At 35.9% G+C, this 21,709-nt stretch overlaps 1 protein-coding gene across 1 annotated transcript; it reads left to right on the top strand.

The window, feature by feature from the left end:
- The first annotated feature begins 1,007 nt into the window (after positions 1-1,007).
- On the top strand, positions 1,008-20,453 carry LOC129260971 (cingulin-like). The gene is made up of 8 exons (XM_064114279.1): positions 1,008-1,115; positions 7,498-7,689; positions 8,147-8,207; positions 9,169-9,273; positions 12,245-12,382; positions 14,197-14,253; positions 14,837-14,969; positions 15,743-20,453. The coding sequence occupies exons 2-8, from the start codon at positions 7,604-7,606 to the stop codon at positions 16,927-16,929; spliced, it is 1,767 nt and encodes a 588-aa protein (XP_063970349.1). The 5' UTR covers positions 1,008-1,115; positions 7,498-7,603; the 3' UTR covers positions 16,930-20,453.
- Positions 20,454-21,709: the final 1,256 nt, after the last annotated feature.

Raw genomic sequence — 21,709 nt, 5'->3', positions numbered from 1 at the left:
CGTCCAGAAAAAGCGTCGAAAAGGGTCCCATTTGGCACTCGGGCGGCGTCGACGCCTTTGGCAAAAAGGGCTGCATTTCAGCACCATTCACTGGTAAATCGTCTATAAGGGTAGCCTTTTCTTTCTCTCTTCACGCCATTTAGGGTTGCTAATTTGGTTATGAAAATTACACCATTTAGGGGTGCAAATTTGAGGAGACCCGGGAGCAGACCTAAGCCATAAACACAATTAAAGGCGTAATACTCGCACACGGTACGCCGGCGCGGCCAGCGCATCACTTAATTTACCCCCGTATAGCGTACAGTCTTATCAGTCTCTTACACCTGGCTCTATACTAGGCAGCACGCGTGACCCACACTTTCACAGGTATATAACATCGATTTTGATGTTTACGCCACTTAGGGTATCAAATTAGGGGATTTCCCTGTTCACGCCACTTAGGGTGGCTTTTCTCATGGGTACGCCATTTAGGGTTTACTAAATGTCATTACGCCATTTAGACGCCATTTAGGGTGCATTAGTGAGGTTGTCGGATACGGGTGGGTAGCAGTCCATGTGGAGAATGACCCCCCCCCCCCGCGGGTTCACGATCGCAAAAAGTGCTTAAAATGTCCAATGCTGCGGTCTTAGTGCCCTTTTGATTCCACCCTATTTATTCAAATCACTTGATTTTTAATCTTTACATTGGTCAATTGAATATCAGGGTGGCTTCTAACAAAGACGGTCCTTGGAGAGACCCTTTCGTGCAATCGGCCCATATGAATCGTGTGTGTGTATTTGAGTTTTGTCAGACGTGTATCAATCAGATATGATTATTTACGTCTGGGACCGACCTTTAACGTCACCATCCGAAAGACGTGACCAGGGCTCGAACTTCGAACCTCTGCATCAATTTGTAACTTCCCCACAGCTTGGATTATGGTACATCTCGCTCAAGGCCGGCCCTATATATAGGGCCTTGATCTCGCTCAAGGCCCTATATATAGGGCCTTGATCTCGCTGGAAGTGCGCCATCTTTGTCCATTATCGACGAATGCATTCCGTTCACGTCGACTATACTGAGACGCTGGCTGGTTGCTATGACTGAAGTTTATGTTATTTTTTTAGAATTGGAGGTAAATTTTAGTTAAACTGATATACGATATGAATTGATTCTGATGTCAGGGTATATATCAAAGAAATAGCAGAGGTCGGACTTGCTTAGTATTTAAACTAACCGAGCTAGATTCGTACAGAAATCTAATCTCGGACTCGGTCCGATACGTTGATTCTTGAGTGAGTGTGATCTAGTATGGTGTCTGGAGAATAAAATTATTTTTCTTATTTCAAGAAAATATCACATTTTCTTTGTGAATTTGAAGAGAAATGACCTTCAGACTGACAGAAATGTAACATTCTTGAAAAAAATCCAATTATTGGCTGCAAAAAAGAAAGAAATTAGGTCAATTTTCAGCATTTCTCTGCCATAGCCTAGGCAAAGACTGTGTTACTGTTAGACAGCTGGCAGCCGTCTGTTTCGAGGAGTTTTTTAACTTTTTTTTTTAAATTTCTCCTCGTACACAGACGGCTCGCTAGCGTGCAGCCACCATTAGGGGACTTGCAATGCAAAATCCCCCCGTCGGGGCTCTTTAATGAATAAAAATTTTGAAAATTAACGCGACCAAAAACAAAATGCAAATTAATATTCCCGGGAAATAATAAGATGGCAAATATAGCGATCTTCAACGCTTATATATAAGCGTCGAAATTTGTAGCCATCTCCTTGTATTAGTCTATAATATACGACGTGTCAAATTGTAGCGAACTAGTTCGCCATTTCCAGATCTCCTCTATATATATATATACGAGGGGGAATTGTAGCGAACTAGTTCGCTATTTTCCAGATCTCCTCTATATACAAACGACGGGAAATTGTAGCGAACTAGTTCGCTATTTTTCGGATCTCCTCGATATATACACGAGGGGAATTGTAGCGAACTAGTTCGCTATTTTCCAGATCTCCTCTATATACAAACGACGGGAAATTGTAGCGAACTAGTTCGCTATTTTTCGGATCTCCTCGATATATACACAAGGGGAATTGTAGCGAACTAGTTCGCTATTTTCCAGATCTCCTCTATATATATACATACTACGGGATTTGTAGCGAACTAGTTCGCTATTTTTCGGATCTCCTCGATATGTACACGAGGGGGAATTGTAGCGAACTAGTTCGCTATTTTTTTATTTTTCCAGATCTCCTCTATATACATACGACGGGATTTGTAGCGAACTATATACGAGGGGGCATTGTAGCGAACTAGTTCGCTATTTTTTTTGATCTCCTCTATATATACACCAGGGGGGGAATTGTAGCAAACTAGTTCGCTATTTTTCGGATCTCCTCTACATGTATACGACAGGAAATTGTTGCAAACTAGTTCGCCATTTCTCATCTCCTCTCTAAAATATAAACATGGCAAACTGTAGCGAACTAGTTGGCAATTTTTCTGATCTCTTCATATACACGAGGGGGAAATTGTAGCGAACTAGTTGTCATTTTTTCCAAAGCTTACATTATTGTGAAGGCTTCAAAGTGAAAATCTGCAGGTTTTGGCTGTATATATTGATGCCATATTGTCAAATTGTAGCAGACTAGTTCGCTATTTTCCAGATCTCCTCTATATATATATACGAGGGGGAATTGTAGCGAACCAGTTCGCTATTTTCCAGATCTCCTCTATATCCATACGACGGGATTTGTAGCTAACTAGTTCGCTACTTTTCGGATCTCCTCTATAAAATTATATACACGAGGGGGAATTGTAGCGAACTAGTTCGCTACAATTCCGTCTCTTGTATATATAAAGATTAGAAAAATAGCGAACTAGTTCACTAATTCCTCCTCGTGTATAAAATTTTATAGAGGAGATCCGAAAAATAGCAAACTAGTTCGCTACAATTTTCCGTCGTATATATAAAGAGGAGATCCAAAAAATAGCGAACTAGTTCGCTACAAAAGAAGAGATCGGAAAAATAGCGAACTAGTTCGCTATAATTTCCCGTCGTATATATATAAAGAGGAGATCTGGAAAATAGCGAACTAGTTCGCTATGATTTCCCGTCGTATATATAGGGAGAGGAAATCCGAAAAATAGCGAACAAATCCCGTAGTATGTATCTAGAGGAGATCTGGAAAATAGCGAACTAGTTCGCTACAATTCCCCCTCGTGTATATATCGAGGAGATCCGAAAAATAGCGAACTAGTTCGCTACAATTTTCTGTCGTACATAGAGGAGATCCGAAAAATAGCGAACTAGTTCGCTACAAAAGAAGAGATCCGAAAAATAGCGAACTAGTTCGCTACAATTTCCCGTCGTATATATATATAGAGGAGATCTGGAAAATAGCGAACTAGTTCGCTACAATTTCCCGTCGTATATAAAATATAGAGGAAATCCGAAAAATAGCGAACTAGTTCGCTACAAATCCCGTAGTATGTATCTAGAGGAGATCTGGAAAATAGCGAACTAGTTCGCTACAATTCCCCCTCGTGTATATATATCGAGGAGATCCGAAAAATAGCGAACTAGTTCGCTACAATTTCCCGTCGTTTGTATATAGAGGAGATCTAGAAAATAGCGAACTAGTTCGCTACAATTTCCCGTCGTTTGTATATAGAGGAGATCTGGAAAATAGCGAACTAGTTCGCTACAATTCCCCCTCGTGTATATATCGAGGAGATCCGAAAAATAGCGAACTAGTTCGCTACAATTTTCTGTCGTATATAGAGGAGATCCGAAAAATAGCGAACTAGTTCGCTACAAAAGAAGAGATCCAAAAAATAGCGAACTAGTTCGCTACAATTTCCCGTCGTATATATATATAGAGGAGATCTGGAAAATAGCGAACTAGTTCGCTACAATTTCCCGTAGCGAACTAGTTCGCTACAATTTCCCGTCGTTTGTATATAGAGGAGATCTAGAAAATAGCGAACTAGTTCGCTACAATTCCCCCTCGTATATATATATATAGAGGAGATCTGGAAAATAGCGAACTAGTTCGCTACAATTCCCCCTCGTATATATATATATAGAGGAGATCTGGAAATAGCGAACTAGTTCGCTACAATTTGACACGTCGTATATTATAGACTAATACAAGGAGATGGCTACAAATTTCGACGCTTATATATAAGCGTTGAAGATCGCTATATTTGCCATCTATAAAATACCGAATATTCCCTCTTGCCTTGGCATTAATTGCCAAAAAACGGAGAAAAATCAAGTTAAAAGGAACAAAAACAGTGACTTACCTCGGCTGTCGCGCAAATTCATATTCACTTCCCCGTTTTATCCGATCTTAAGTACATAAACATATTGCCATTGAGTCCCCTGTACAGATCGCGCTAGAACTTCGGTCTCTCTATTTGGTGAGTGAAGCCAACGGAGTTCAGCTGAACAACCAACATAACAGAGACCGAAGCTTTTGGTCTAAGACTGTGTAGGCCCTAGTTAAGAAATGGACACACACAAATCCAAATTTTTAGCTTCCGAGAGCTGTTATAAATTTATTATTAATGCCAAAAACTTGTCCATAAAGAGTCCAATAGGATTTTTTATGCTCTATCTGATGGTATGATTTTTATAAAGATTTGGAAACCAGATCACAATGAAAAATTGCGACAAAGTGAAAAAAATTGTGCAAAACAGAAATTTCATTTTCCCATAGAAAACGCATGGAGAAATGGCAATCTCAACACACACAAAAATTAAGGGTTTGCAATTTATCTCTAAATCCTTATTTAAAATGATCATATAAACTTGTCCTTACTGTCAAAAGAAGCCCCTGAATTTTCTCTTTCCATACATGCCAAACACAAGTTATTATAAAATAGCTGTATTATTTCAAGCATCGCGATTGGTCAATACGCGTCACATGACATCCAACTTTTTTTGTGCACTGCGCGGTAGTGCAAAAGGTGTGCAACGAAAATTGACATTGCACGCTCGAGCAAACCAGTGCGGTAGAAGTCCAACAAAACTGTACTGTAACTTTTTAAAAAATTGTTTCTGTGTTGCTATTTTATAAAACAAATAATGCACTTGCTCTGTCGTGCGTAAAAGTAAATGCAGAGAAAGCTCGGTTTCTTCAGATGGAGCACACTGGGCACTCGCCGCAAGCGGCTCGTGCACAGTGCGACTCCTATCTAAAGAAACCTCGCGTGCTCTGCATTTCCACTAACGCACTCGGCTGCATGCATTATTTGTATAATAATCAATTCAGATCACATTTTTCTAGTAGCCTGAACTTCCCCCAAAATATGTGCCATATTTTCCCCTAAATCAGCCTGTTTTATGCTGACACTTTTCAGTGTGGCTTCAGACACCCTAGACTTAGATCTGGTACCGTACCGGTAAAAAAAGGCGTATACGGACGGTATACTACCGGTACCGTAAGGGCACTAGTATTCAACCCGTTCGGAGAGTTTCCCACAAATATATAGAAATATAAAATTTACCTGAATTTCAGACCTGTCTTATTTTCAAGAGCAAATGCTGGTTATTCTTTTTCCGTTATTTTTTTCTTCAACCCGTCGACTGTAAGCGCGGGCGATCGAATTATACGGCGATGGTTTTTGGCACTAGTAAAGTAGTAATCAACCCGTCGGCACTAGTATTCAACCTAGCAATGAAAGATGGCCCTGTCTCTCAATCTGCCCTTGTCCCATCCGACTATGGACTAGACCATTTGAGATGAGACCAAACAGGGAATTAATCAAAGGACAAAGCCAGAGACTTGCAAGTTGCATAGATCTATCTAGGCCTAGATCTAATTTAGCGATCTAAACCATTTTAAGATTCGCTATCTATCCTCACTAGGTTGAATACTACTACTAGTGCCATTCAGTGCAAAAGGCCATCGCCACATAATTCGATCCTCCGCGCGCTCAGTCGACAGATTGATAAAGAAAGTACCGACAACAGGTTACCCTGGAAATAACAAAGGTATGAAATTAAGATAAATTCCCTATTTCTAAATATTTGGGGGAATATGTCAAAATCTTTGAATTATGCTAGGTTGAATACTGGTGCCCATACGGTACCGTAGTCCGTATGGCAAGTTCCCCCAAGTCTGCGCACATGCGTATCTGCGCGATTCTAATAAAAGAATATACGCAACGAGCACGAACTTTAAACATGCAATACATAGACAGGTATTCATAAAAAAATCCGAGTCAAAATGGTGGAAAAATAATGAATTTATTAAGGGCATTTCATGTGACGGCCTCAAAATGCAAACCTTTCTCATCAAAATCCCTGAATCGTGTGCAAAGTGAATGCGTGCGCAGACATGGGGTATCATTTTTTTTTCAATCTCAAAATGACTGCCCGAGGTTTTTTCAAGAAAATCCTATATTTTCTTTCATTTTTTAATGAGAAATTTGGTACCCTTACTCTTAATAATGTAAGGAACATTATTAATTGAAATATTTTGTGAAATAAGAAGAAATTCATGTTAAATCTTAACTCAAATTGTTAGGTGCGCAGACTTGGGGCCCACCATCATATATATCATAACCTTGTTCATTGAATGAGTGGTATGATGGTGGTCCCCAAGTCTGCGCACCTAACAATTTGAGTTAAGATTTAACATAAATTTCTTTAATTTCACAAAATCTTTCAGAAAATAATGTTCCTTATATTATCACAAGTAAGTGTACCAATCTCATACAAATTTGAAATGAATATAGGATTTTCTTGGAAAAAACCTCAACTCAGGCAGTATTTATGAAAAAAATGGTACCCCATGTCTGCGCACCCATTCACTTTGCACACGATTCGGGGATTTTGATGAGAAAGGCTGCATTTTGAGGCCGTCACATGAAGTGCCCCAAATTCATAATTTTTCCACCATTTTGAGTCTGATTTTTTAATGAATATCTGTCTATGTATTGCATGTGTAAGTCTGTGTTCGTTGCGTATCTTCTTTTACTAGAATTGCGCAGATACGCGTGTGCGCAGACTTGGGGGAACTTGCCATACTAACATTAAACTTTACTAAGGGAGACCGCAAGATTTTTCTATCCCATCTAGCACTTGGCACTTCATTAAACTGTCTGATTTTTTCAGATCTTGATGAAAATAGTGCAAAATAGAAATCTACCAAATTTCATAGTAATCTATAGATCTATATCTGTTTTTGAGTAATAATCAAATGAATTTCGAATGAAATTCAGCCAAATGAAATAGCAATAATGAATTAATGGAATGCTCCCAAATCATGCAAATCACTCCCACGTATTGCGAGGTTTCTATACTAACCTCGCACTACGAACGTGTTTACACAATGGATTTTTTAGTTGTTGGTTAACATCACTACAAAACAGGAATAATGTTGACTGAGACTAAAAAAAAAAAAAGGTTTAGAGTCTACAGAATTTTGAACCATTTTATTTTTAATGATTTTTCTATACATTTAGGTTTCTTTTCTGTTCTGCTCCTGTTTGCTTGTAGATGACCTTTCAGTCTTACACTACCTTATTGGATGGAGAGTAAGGAGAGGCACAATTATTGCTGTTGACGATATCAAATTCCTGGACGTTCTTTGCCAGCTGCTAGCATGGGTCACGGGGCTAGTACCAATGTGAAGAAAGTTGCCCTAATCAAAGATCAAGGGTCAGAGGACTCTGATGACTCCAGACCAGTGTAGGATTTTTTTTAATTAGTTCTGCATATATGCCAAATTAAAAGATGGTTGACATAAAACAAATTTTACCCCAAAATGGATTTCAGATTTGTATCTACTCCTGATTGAAAAACATTGTGATTTAAAAAGCACTGTACAAATTTCCCTCAAGATGTAAAATGAGTCGAGCAATCTATACAGGACAATGAATTTTCAAAATATTTTATTCATTCCTCAGATTGGCAACATATAAAGTCTTATTCTTTCTTTACTCAATATTTCCTATACATTTTATGAATATTAAATAAATACCAAAAATTTCTAGGAAGATTTACGAATTTGTTTAATATTGAACAAAAATACTGATGCAATGAGATTTGGCATTTTGTGTGATTCTTCAAGTGTGTTTTTTGGGGCTGTGCATAAAAAAAACAATTGGACAATATTATAAAAGGATGCTTTGAAATTCATATACAGATGGACAAGATCAAACTCAGATGGCTGCATCGTTGAGAATCTGAATTCCAGTAAAACCAAGGTATGCATTTATGCAATACTGTACATTGTTTGCTTATGGCTGGGAAAGGGTACATTTTTTTTGTATGTGAAATATGAATTTGAGATCGGTTAAAAAAAGGGTGTTTAGAATGTGAATAGGTTCATCAATCTATCCGAGAAAGTTTGTCTCTTTTGTAACATATTTATATAGCTCTCATAATTTGCATTGCTATTCATGTTCAATAAACAAAACATAAAAATGTTTGAATAATCACTTTAGTCTTTGGCTAGTAAATGTTGGTATTCATAAAACTCTGCTTTATGTGCATAGGCGGCGGAAGCGGGGGGGGGACGGTCCCCCCTAAAATTTTTAGTTGATGACCTTTTTTTTTTTTTTTTTTTTTTTTTTTTTTTTTTTTTTTTTTGCTTTGTCAATTTTTTTCTTCTGCGTCCCCCCTAAAATTTTTGGTTGATATCCTTTTTTTTTTTTTTGCTTGTCAAAATTTTTTTGTGGTCCCCCCCTAAAATTTTTGGCTTCCGCCGCCAATGTTTATGTGTATTCAATATCAAATTCAAACATAAATATATAAGGGAACCATGATACAAACTCGTACTAAATGATAAGTATTTTTTTAATGTAAAACAGTACATATTTTCTGTCAGAATTATGTGGGACTTCTTTTATTTACCGGTATGCATACAAACACTTAGACAGCCATTTTATCTGATTCTGTTTGAACTTATTTTCACATTGTTACTATAACTTGTATTTATATTATTTTTTTTTCAATGTTTTTAATTCAATTTGATGTTTGGGTGACCATTGTCTTTAATGAAATGCTGTCTACTAGTATTCAAATATAAGCAGTGAAATAAAAAGTGGATCGTACTTCAAAATCAATTTTTACGATATATACATGACAAATTGTAACAATTTCCATCCACTCAATGTACTGCTTGCAATACTATGTTAATGTTGTGTGATTCTTTGTTTATTACAGGTAGATTTACTAGATCAACAGGTCTCTGAGTATAAAGAATTATTCAGGACATCAGAGCTTAAATTAGAAGAAACAGTGGACAGAGCCAACACTCTAGAAAAACAGGTGGGTTTTATCTGATGCCTTTCAGAATCATGCTCAGTTTGTGATTCAAAGTTCATTTTTTGTGCAAAATCACTTTTTGCACAATTATATATTTTGATGTAAAGCCATATCTGAAGGCTCTTTTATTAAGTTGCTCTAACTGTTATGAATGATTTTACAAACAATGGGGTTATGAAGTGCCAAAGTGAGAGGAGGCAAAAAATGTCAATGGATTATGGAAAATCAAATTTTTAGTTGTAAAAGTTTGTGTCATTCTTATATCGTGATGGTTATTTTAGATACATGTATTTGTGAAGTTGTTCATAAATCTCCTGGCAGTTTTATGAAATGCCTCTTCCTACATGTACACTCCCCTCCAAAAGTTTGGGAACACCTGCCTTCAGTGTGTGTTTTTCGAACTTTGGTAGACTTTACTGAAGTTAAGCCTCATAGTACAGCTGTATTTTTGTTTTAAAGTGAAGGCTATACACCAGTGTACATTTTATCATTGATTCAAACGAATTCAAAGCTCTTAAGAGACAGGCAGCTGCCAAAGAGGGCAGGCTACCAGTCAAGATGGCATTCTCTAAAAAATGCGTACTTCTTTTAACATTGTTCTGTTTGGGGTTCTATTCTGAAATTCTTCCCATTATTTTTTGAATGTTACAGCAGATGTCCTCAGAATTTGTTGCTCAGTATTGTTCATAAGACAATTAATTTATGGAAATCTGCATCTTTATCCTGGAAAACATCTGAACTTGACAAATGTCTAATCCTTCTTTAAAGAAAATGCATGGAAGTGGAGTAGGCATCAGTGCAATATGAAATTCATGAATTCAAAAGTTATTCAGAGTTTTTTACACTTATTCCAGTGCACCTTCATTCATTTTGCCTATTCAGTTTTTCTTAGTCAGAAGTCAGTCACAAAATTAAAATGGCTAAGACAAGACAGCTTTCTTCGGAAACACGTCAGTCAATTGTAGTTTTGAGGAAAGAAGGCTACTCCATGCGAGAAATAGCCAGGAAACTCAAGATCAGTGTCCATGCTGTTCACTACAGCCTGAAACGCAAAGAGGACACTGGGTCTAATGGGGACAGGAGACGAAGTGGTAGGCCAAAAACAACATCTCCTGCTGAAGTACATTCAGGTGAGCAGTCTGCGCAACCGTTGTCTGACTTGCCCATTACAGCTGACCTCAACAACACCCATGAGATGCCTGTATGTTCTTCAACTGTTAGAAGACATCTCTGTGGAGCAGGGCTGATGGGCCGTGTGGCTTCATGGAAACCACTCCTCAAAGAAAAGAACCGGAAGAAAAGGCTTGCTTGGGCTAGGAAGCATAAAGACTGGTCTTTGGAGCAGTGGCAGAAAGTTCTTTGGTCTGATGAATCAAAGTTCGAGGTGTTTGGCAGCAAGCGACGTACCTATGTGAGACGGCGAAAGGGAGAAAAGATGCTACCCCAGTGCATCAAGCCAACTGTGAAACATGGTGGTGGTAATGTCATGGTTTGGGGTTGCTTTTGTGCAGGAAAGGTAGGCAGCTTACACAGTGTAGAGGGTATCATCAACCAGAACGGCTATCATGCAATCCTACAGCGGAAGGCCATCCCTTCAGGGAAACGCCTGATCTGAGAAGGATTCGTTTTCCAGCAGGACAATGACCCAAAACACACGTCAAGACTATGCAAAGACTACTTGACGAAAAATGAATAAAAACAAGTCCTGGAAATCATGGACTGGCCGCCCAAGTCCCCAGATCTCAATCCCATCGAGCTGCTTTGGGAAGAACTAGACAGGAAGGTTCGAGAAACTTGCCCAACAAGTGAGACTCATCTGTGGGAGATACTACATGGCATGGCAGGCATGGCAGGGTATTTCAAGTGACTCCCTCAACAAGTTGACCAACAGAATGCCGAGAGTGTGTTGTGCTGTTATTGCTGCCAAAGGAGGATTATTTGATGAAAAGGCAGTCTAATTGGAACACTTTGAAAAAGAAAGACATGCCTTTAACTTAAAATTCATTCTAGATTCTATTTTGTTTGTTACAGTATCACAAAAACAAAGAATAAACTGTGAAGTCTTTTAGCAATAAATGAGTTTCCACGATCAAGAAAAAAACTGACGTCCTTTTGATTGTTATTGTGGTTATTTAAAAGAAATATATGATTTATTGTCTTTTATGTTTATTCAATAAAATTTATAAAAAAAAGTTTTCCATATCAGTGAAACACTGAGTATTGTTTAATTTTATTTTTGTGTCTGACTTCTGACTAGGAAAAGGAAAAATGAATGAAGTTGCACATGTATTAGTGTAAAAGCTCTGAATAACTGCAATAACTGCATGTAATAAAAGTTAGCATTTTGAGAGAATGCCATCTTGACTGGTAGCCAGCCATTTAAGAGAGTATAAATTTGTTTGAATCAATAACAAAATTTACACTGCTGTATAATCTTCACTTTAAAACAAAAATTCAACTGTGCTATGAGCCTGAATATCAATAAAGTCTACCAAGTATAGAAAAACACACACTGAATGCAGGTGTTCCCAAACTTTTGGAGGGGAGTGTAGGTATTTCACCAAGCTTTTTAAATTAAACAGAATGATTAAACAGAATGATTACCAATACTTGGTTTCTGGTTACCTGTTGTTTGCTTTGAACAAGATTTTCTCCTATTATCCCTGTTCTAACATACAGATAGTGGGAGAGAATTTTCTCACAACCCGCATTAAACGTTGACATATAATCAACTCTGAATTCAGATTAAAAAAAAAAATTATCCTGCAAAATTTGCATTATGTTTTTCTTATTGGTGTAAAGTATTGGGAATTTAAATTTACAAACAGCTATTTGAAACATACCTTGTACTCAAATACAGTTTCACAAAGATCCCAGTACTACCATTGAAAATATCCAACTTGAATGAGTCTGTAAATAGTCCATGATAAAGGTGTACTATCAGATATGTTCTTATTTTGTATTCTTACCAAAGCTTGCGGAAGTAGAAGGAGTAAACTTTGAGCTGACAGACACAGTTAGTGATCTTCAGCAGCAGGTAGAGTCTCTTCAAGCTAACTCAGGGTCAGAGGTCAACAGACAGCTAGAGGAGGAATCGACCACTAGTATTCAGGTAATTATTTTCCTTCTCTTAATTGTAATTTTGTTAATTTATTAAATACTAATTCCTTCTTTCATTTGTTGGATTTGTCATTTTACCTATTCATTCATATCATGGGCATTCATCTGAACCGTCGTATCACTCAATTCGGGTCAAAAAATTGATTCTTAGATTTTTCAGAAAATGAAAGTGCAAGTCCTATTTTATACAAAATTAAATTTCTAGGCAGCAGTTTATTTTAGTTTCTGAGATATGTGGGGATTTTCACGGCGATGCCATACAAATTTTTGATAAAATGTGAAAATCCCATTGGAAACGTGAACTGTAGCAAAGTATGCAACAGCTGCACGCACTTAATATGCAAATGCGCGGTCAGCCAAACTGTCGAATATGCACTGCATTGACTTTGCACGTGAAAGAGCGATACAAAGTTTTGCTTGCTTGCGCTTATTGAAATCATGGTCAGGGTTTTTGTATACCCTATGGTGTTTTTGTTCAGGGAAAATCCAAACCGCTCAAACCAAAATTACATGCAGGTAGCTCTTTTGCGATATTTTCTATGGTTCTTTGTTTTGTGTAAAAATAAAGGTACCGATGTCAAACAATTGTCTTGGTCTTTCCAACCATGTATTTACTAGCAATGAAAGTGTTGTTAGGCTGGAGAACAAGTGGATATTAAAGCAAACTTTGAAGTTTATTTTCTCTGAAATGGGTTTGCTCTGTCGTATGAGTGATAAGACGGTTCAGATGACCGCTGACGATATATTCATGTACTTAAAGCACATGTCCACCTCAACAAAAAATTGATTTGAATACAAAGAGAAAAATTCCAACAAGCATAACACTGAAAATTATGCTTAATTTCACAAAACAGTTATATGCACATCATGGTCGGTATGCAAATAAGGAGACTGATGACGTTATCCACTCACTATGTATTTTAGTATCTGAAATATGAAATATTCTAACTTTCTCCTCATTGACAAGTAAAACAACTATTAATTCCTCCCTGAACATGTGGAATTAGCATTGTTTGATACGATATGGTTCAGTCAAGTTGGTCCTTATTGTCAAATCTGTAAAAATGAAATATTGTATAATTCAAACAATTAAAAACAAAAGAAATAGTGAGTGAGGGACATCGACTGTCTCTTTGCATGTCACTGAGTTGTGCATATCACTGTTTTGTGAAAATAAGCAAAAATTTAAAATGTCATAACTTTCATATTTTACATTACATCTGATTTTGATGAATTTTTCAGCTTCTTGCTAGTTTGATTTTCTTTATTTATTCAAATCAACATTTTTCCTGGGGTAGACTTGACCTTTAAGTTTAATTTCAATTCTGTCATATTCCTTCATTCCTTTATTCTCATCCTTTTAGTGATTTATTCATTCAATATTTTTTGCAATTATTCATATATTTATATACATTATTTTATTGATTGCTTATTTGTCCATTGCTTCATACATCTGTTTATTTATCCATTAATTTATTGAAATAATCATTTCATATTTTCATCTTTCAGTCAAACATTTGCTCATTATTTGTTTGATAAATTAATCACTTATTTGTGTTCATCCATTTAATCTAAATTCATTTCTTTATCAAATTATACATTTATATTTTTCATGCAGTTGTCCATAATTCATTCAAGAATTTATCAATGCCCCTTTTCTTATCTATTTTTTTTATTCTGTCATATCTTTCTTTGTCATGAGTCCAGTATTCTTTCATGTTATGAATATTGAATATGTGAAACAGAATGTTTTTATAGCATATCTTTGACTTATTTTTTCAATTTTGTTCCCTCTATATGTTTTAGCAAGTTGAGAAGTTAGAGATGCATGTTAAATTATTAGAAGAGCAGATGGCTAGCATGGTAAGTGCCGAAAGACTTTGTATAAACATTTGTAGAATGGTACTTTCCACTCACAGTCCTCATGAATTTCAACAATATGCCTTCAACTATGATTCACCTTGTTAATCGCCTACTCTAATAAAACAAAAAAAGATAAATAGATAAATAAATAATTATAATACAATATAGTATAAAAAAGGTGATTTTCAGTTGCCCTTTCATGGTTTTTAACTAAAAACAACAGAGCTATTTGCTTTGAGACATCTGTTATCAGAAAACTTATATAATCACAATTGAAATGTTCCCATAACATGTTTATTGATTGATTAATTTGTAATTTTTTTCTTAAATTTCATTTCTATAAAAAGCAGATTCAGTAGACAAAAATGAAATATGAAAAGGAAATTATTCAAAGTGAATGTATTACTAGTATTTCATTGTTTAACTTAGGCATTTTGTTTTTGGTAAATCCTTTTTCTTTACTGTAAACTTACTCTTTGTGGTAAAATTTTCTCACAAATTTGTACATGTATATGAATGTCATTGATCAAGAATCATATTCAATTCACGGTAATAATTTCACATATGTAATTTGCCTTCATAGCGTTCTAAGTTTCGTAAGAAGTTGAGGTCAGCAAACACAGAGGTGACAGAGTCTAAACAGGAGGCTTCTCTCAAACTCTACAGTCTTAAAGATCAGATTAAACAGCTAGAGGAAGAGAACCTTAAACTTACAGGTGAGGCTATGGTGTCTTTGCTGATTGAAACAAAATTCTTATTGGCCTTAATTTAAGGAACATTTGCCACTTTTCTCACTTGGAACATTAGGAATGTCTGGGATGGATAACTGAATCAAGATTATGAATTTTTTATTTGTTCCACAGTGACAACTTCTTTATTGATACTGATTTGATAATTGCGCATGGGGTTTCTGCAGTGGCAATAAGATTTTAGATCATTTGATCTTGAGGGGAAATAACAGTTGGTCAAATGGTTATAACAAGTAATGATTAGGGCAAAATGAAATTAGACTAAATGATAGTATTGAATTAGATTATTTGAGAAGTAGACCTCTAATCTATTTTCGAGACATGAACAATTTGGATTCAATCATCTACTTCAGACAGACTTAATTATATTTTGATGCGTTTCATATCTCTATCGGTTGCTTAGTGGCTCCAGTCCATGTTGTTTCTGTTTTCCTTTAATAATTTACACTGTAGCTGTCAAGTCAGAGTTGTGATGGGGTGATATATTTCAATCCTCTGTGTGATAAAATGAATTCCATTTCTTATCTCAGTCCTGGATGCATGCAAAGTGTAAGGGTCAAACATTTTAGGACATACACATGACAGAAAATGTACAATGTAATGTAGATGCATTTTTGTTAACCAAGAGTTCATTGCAAAAAAAAAAGTGTTGGAGAGATCAAGGTAAATATCCAACAAATATGTATAAATCCTCCTTGGATAGTATTTAGAATTTTTTATTATTTCTTCATACTAAACAGAACGACTTGATCTAGCCAACAGAAGACCTAGCAAGACGGAGCCATTATCAAACCAGACAGGGGGTGATGATTCCAGGATGATGGTCATTCTTGAGCTGTCCAACCAAGTGTCTGCTCAAGAAGATCAAATCATACAGCTACAAGAGCAGCTGCAAGAGAGAGACAAAACCATCAAGGAACTAATCAATCAGCTTGATCACGAGAGGCCAGTGAGTCAAGCTCTAAGTGAATTGGGTAGCAGGCCACCAAGTGGAGCCACCACTAGGCCATTGAGTGGAAGGAGTCAGCAGCAATCTTCAAGGAATGGACATGTGGAGCCTAGGAAAGGTAGTGGAAGATCAGTTAGGTCAGGAAAATCATCTGAAGGTATTCAGGATGATGAACTAAATGTAGGTGATCATCAAGAAGTCATCGGGAGACATGTCTCTGATAGTACTGTTGGTGAATGTGATGATATTCCCAGAGATACGGAAAGGACTTCATCTGGTAAATCGGGCAGAAGGAGACGAAGCTCATCTCGAGAGAGAAGGAAGAGTGGCAATCAGAATGAAAGGACAAGTGGTGGTGTAAGAAGATATTCTGAAAGGTCTAGCAGTGCAGATGTCAAGGAGGTTAGAGGTCATAGGAGGAAAGAAAGTACTTCTGGAAGTAAACCAAACAATGCTTCCGCTGCTGAACTGCCTAAAGATGGCTTTGTACCTGAAGGGAATTCAAACAGCCACAGTGCATATGCGGACACTACTGAGATCTTGACAAGGGATCAGATCAGAATAAACTCGGCGGGAAGCCAGGATTCTGCTTTCCATGAAAGCCCATTGGAAGGGACAAAGAGCGCGCCCTCTAGTGCTGGGACAAGTCGGCACCGTCGAAGATTGAAGGCGGCTCAGCAACGTGCCTCATCACTTGAAACAATAGACCATAGTGGCTTAACATCTCCCAAACCACCACTAAAACCTGAAACAAACCTTTATGAGCGGGACTCAGGGGTTGGTAATGACTTAGGTCCAGTGTCAAGTAGATCTACGTGTACAAAGGAATCTGATCAGGATTTGGACGACCTATTACAAGAACTCATGAGTGATGAGGGCTCCAAGGACACAGGGTGGAAGAAAAATTCAAATTCAAATCATGGGTTTGGGGTTTCAGAAGAAAAAATTCGAAGCTTGTTATCTGATAGTGCTTCCTGATGAGAACCTAGTTTTGTTCATTGGATGTGCAAAGGAATCTGATCAGGATTTGGACGACCTATTACAAGAACTCATGAGTGATGAGGGCTCCAAGGACACAGGGTGGAAGAAAAATTCAAATTCAAATCATGGGTTTGGGGTTTCAGAAGAAAAAATTCGAAGCTTGTTATCTGATAGTGCTTCCTGATGAGAACCTAGTTTTGTTCATTGGATGTGCTAACCAACACAAATAGCCCGCTAAATATGGAGTTTGTATCTGATCTGAAATAGGAGAAATGACAACCAATTGATACACGTAACTACAGTGATTGTCAAGAGGTTTGTTTTTTAATACATTTTTAAAACCTTTTTTTTTGCACCTTGATGAGTGAACCATCATTAAAAAAAATATTTTTAGCTCATCCGGCCCGAAGGGCAAGATGAGCTTGTGGCGTCCGTCGTCTGTCCACAATTCAAGTTCAAAATGTTTCTTCTTCGCCATTTCAAGTCCGATTTCAATTCTGTTTGCTTTATATGATAGCACTAGGTGGGGGATTCTTAACTTCTACACAGAATTTTGAAACTCATTAAATATGCTGATTTATGTGCATTTTTCAAAATTCACAAAAAATGCTTCTTCGTTATTTGTTGACCGATTTCGTTTGTTTTTTTGCTTCCATCTGGTAGAGCTTCATGAGGTTCACCAAACTTCTACACAGAATATTGAAATTTTGACTAGAACAATTTTTATGCTAATTCATGTGAAATTAATTTATGCATATTTTTAAAAATTCACATAAAATGCTTCTTCTTAATTTGTTGATCGATTTTGATTTTTTTTCGTCCATCTGGTAGAGCTTCATGAGGATCACCAAACTTCTACACAGAATTTTGAAATTTGGAGTAGAAAATTATTTATGCTAATTTATGCGAAATTTGTTGACTGAGTTTCAAAATGCTTCTTCGTCATTTCAAGTCTGATTTCAAATCTGTTTGCTTTCTATGATAGCATTAGGTGGGGGATTCAAAACCTCTACACAGAATTTTGAAACTCATTAAATATGCTAATTTATGTGCATTTTTCAAAATTCACAAAAAATGCTTCTTCATTATTTGTTGACCAATTTTGATCTTTTGGCTTCCTTTGGGTAGCACTTCATGAGGTTCACCAAATTTTTAACTTTTGACTATAAATTTTTTAATGCTAATTTAATCGTATTTTTAAAAATTCACATAAAATGCTTCTTCTTCTTTAACTGTTGACCAATTTTGTATTTTTTTCTTCCATCTGGTAGAACTTCATGAGGTTCACCAAACTTCTACACAGAATGTTGAAATTTTCAGTAGAAACTTATTTATGCTAATTTATACGAAATTTATTCATAAATCACAGAAAATGCCTCTTCTTTATTTTTTGACCAATTTTGATTTTTTTTTCTTCCATCTGGTAGAGCTGCATTGGGAACACCAAACATGTACACAAAATTTTGTCTAGAAAATTATTTTTGCTAATTTATGCCAAATTTATTCATAAATCACAAAAAAGTGAATTTTATCCTTCATTTGTTGATCAGTTTCAATTTTGTGTGCTTTATATGATAGCTTTAGGTGGTGATTCAAAATTTCAACACAGAATTTTGAAACTCAATAATATGCTAATTTATTCATATATTTTCAAAACTCACAAAAAATACTTATTTATTTGTTGATTATTTTTGTTCCATCTGAGAGCTACATGAGGTTCACCAAGGTTCTACACAAGAGTTTAGACATTTTGACTAGAAAATTATTTATGCCAATTTATATGAAATTTATTCATAGATCACAAAAAATGCTTCTATGTCATTTCTTCATCAATTTCAATTCTATATCCTCAATTTATGTCACCAATATCATTCACTACAGTGTCAACTGGGTTGAAATTAAAATTGTGTTAAATTTCGTTGCGAGATGCCGGATGAGCTCCACATCATTGATGTGCTAGTTTTTTTTATAAATGTGATTTGTAATATTCAGAATTTATAAATTTGGGTCACCTAACATAATACTTCAACATATAAACACAGAAAGCTAATTCAGTCAGTCACTGATGTACTGGAAAAAACAAACTTAGAATGAAAATGGCAAATATACAGTAGAATCTGCATAATTTGACCCTCCATTTACATCAAATAATCACCTTACTGGAAGCATTTTTTCAAACCAGAATATGCAAAAAATGTTCTAATTACTTGTTCTAAGTTGAAGTTCACCAAAGTCGAACATATTTCAGTGATCCCAAGAGATTTGGCTTAGGCAGTCATCTGTAAGTCACAACCAAATTGTTAATTTGATTTGAGGGTAAGAAACAGACTGAATATTGCATCCAACAAACCTGGCTCCCATTTTATAAAATTGACATGGATTTCAGATCTACCAGCATACATTATTATCATGGAATACTTCACTTTGATTGACAGTCAAGTATTGTTTCCATGGTAGCGCTTATAAAGATATTAAAAGTATTATTATTCATTACAATTCCAAGCAAACCACAAATACTCTGGCTATTCAGGAAGTAGGGTGCCTGTATGGATTCTACTTTACTTGTTAAAGGTCTACTTATCCTTTTTAATGCTTGTTTTTGTCTTGATTCACTGAAGCACTCCAGCAAATGTTTATGAAATATATGAATACAATTTGGCCTGTTTGTCAGGGGCACTTTACAAAAAGAGTTGCATTTAAATGCACTATGAAAAACATCAATTGTAAGTCCCAAAGACACTCTTCTGAGTGGTTGAAAATCAAGTTTTATTTGAATTTTTTGAGACGAGTTGATTGCATCTCAGGCCAGCATGTCGTGGAATTAAATTCAATGCTGTTCACATACTGCATGACATTGCTCCCACTTATCTCAGTGAACTCCCAACATTGAAATCACCCACCCAGTCCTACAGACCAGTCTCCCACCTGTTAAAACAAAGATTACACTAGGTGATCATGCCTTTGTTAGTGCTGCACCCAAACTCTGGAATAGTCTCTCTTCCTTAATAAGAAATGCATTATCTATTACCTTGTTCTAAACTAAAAACCTACCTTTTTCAAGAGAGTTTCAATAAATAAGTCCTGTTTTGTTAGATAATTTGTAGAGAGTGTAGGCTTCTCTTTTCCCGTAATTATCACTCAACAGTACTTTTTGCTTATTAACTATTTCACCTTATAAGTATTGTAATGCGCAGTTGAGTATATACATATAGAAATTGTGCAATATAAATGTACAATTATTTTTATTATTATTATTACTACTACTTCTACTACTATTATTATTATTATTATTATATGTATCGGTATGCAAGCATGGTTAAATGCAATCTTGAAATTCATGAATATACACATCAGCAAAATACCTTTGTTGTTTTCATTTAGCTTCTCTTGTTATTGATATATAGGGGAAGCTACATGTAAACTTTATGTCTTGTTTGTTTTGTGATAATAGAAAGCTAAGGCTATATTGAAGAATCAGCTTGAGATGTAGCGGGGAACATTTTATAAAAGCCACACACATACACACAAAAAAGTTGTCAAGTGTTGTTTACAGTTAGGCAGTTTGGGATTCCAGTTATACAGTTTTCTAGAGTTAGGTAGAATCTCCCTTCACTCATTTTTTCAACAATTATGGCTGCATCAATACAGTTAGGCAAATTATATAGACAGGAATTTCAATCTGATTTTATTATGTTTAGCATACATGTCTGTTGATTAAGTTTATGATTGTTCAGATATAAATCATACTGATTTGTTTTCCTTTTTTTTTCTCGGTTCATTTCCAAAAATAATAAATCTGTGCAGAGTTTTCACTATACAGTACTGCATTACATACTAATGATATGAAAAATTTACATATATTTCATAATATCTTATTTAGCATACTGTGTATGCACAAAAACATTTACTGGGTCCCGGGTGGATTGGAAATAATTCAGACAAAAGGAATATCCCGGAAGATTTGAAAAGTATGAGTTTAATAAAAACAAGCAGTACAGAAAGCCCAACTACACAAAATAATTTTTTCCTGCTTTAAACCCCAAAATGATTTTTTTTAAAGCTTAATGAGCACACATTAAAGAAATATCAAATTAAGTAATTGTTGTACATGTAAATGGGGGCAGTCCCAGGGTATTTTGAGGGGGGGGGGGAGACGTCTGAAGAGCAACAAAATAGGCGCAGCTTTTCCGAAGGCGGCAGCGTCTACATCAAATCTTAACTGAAGGTTAAGTTTTTGAAATGACATAACTTAAAAAGTATATGGACCTAGTTCTTGAAACTTGGAAATGAGTTTAATCGAGTATTAACATCCTGCCTGAGTTTCAGTTCACATGATTAAGGTCAAACTTCATTTAGGGTCAACGAACTTAGACCATGTTGGGGGACTCAATATTGAAATTTTAATCTAAGGTTAAGTTTTTGAAATGTCATAACTTAGAAACTATATGGACCTAGTTAATGAAACTTGGACATAAGGGTAACAAATAATAATAATAATTGGCATTTATATAGCGCTTTATCAATCTACGACTGTTCAAAGCGCTTCACAATTATTATTACCCGGTCACTGAATTCATAGCATTTCAAGCAGCCTGTTAGGCGCACACTTGCTAAACCAACCACAATATTACTGAACATCCTGCCTGATTTTCAAGTCACATGACCAAGGTCAAAGGTCATTTAGGGTCAATGAACTTTGGCCAAGTAGGGGATATTTGTTGAATTACCATGAAAAATTTGAAAGTTTATGGATCTGATTCATAAAACTTGGACATAA

This window comes from Lytechinus pictus, unplaced genomic scaffold (assembly GCF_037042905.1).
Source record: "Lytechinus pictus isolate F3 Inbred unplaced genomic scaffold, Lp3.0 scaffold_19, whole genome shotgun sequence".
Taxonomy (NCBI): domain Eukaryota; kingdom Metazoa; phylum Echinodermata; class Echinoidea; order Temnopleuroida; family Toxopneustidae; genus Lytechinus; species Lytechinus pictus.
The sequence above is the reverse complement of the archived record's forward strand: the minus strand, read 5'-3'. Positions and strand labels throughout refer to the sequence as shown.

What these genes read in the sequence shown, in the direction of transcription:
- LOC129260971 (XM_064114279.1), top strand. Translation starts at nt 7,604, where the DNA reads ATGGGTCACGGGGCTAGTACCAATGTGAAGAAAGTTGCCCTAATCAAA. An exon ending in TCTGATGACTCCAGACCAGT is followed by an intron (nt 7,690 to 8,146) that starts GTAGGATTTTTT and finishes ATTCATATACAG; the next exon opens with ATGGACAAGATCAAACTCAG. An exon ending in AGAGAACCTTAAACTTACAG is followed by an intron (nt 14,970 to 15,742) that starts GTGAGGCTATGG and finishes CATACTAAACAG; the next exon opens with AACGACTTGATCTAGCCAAC.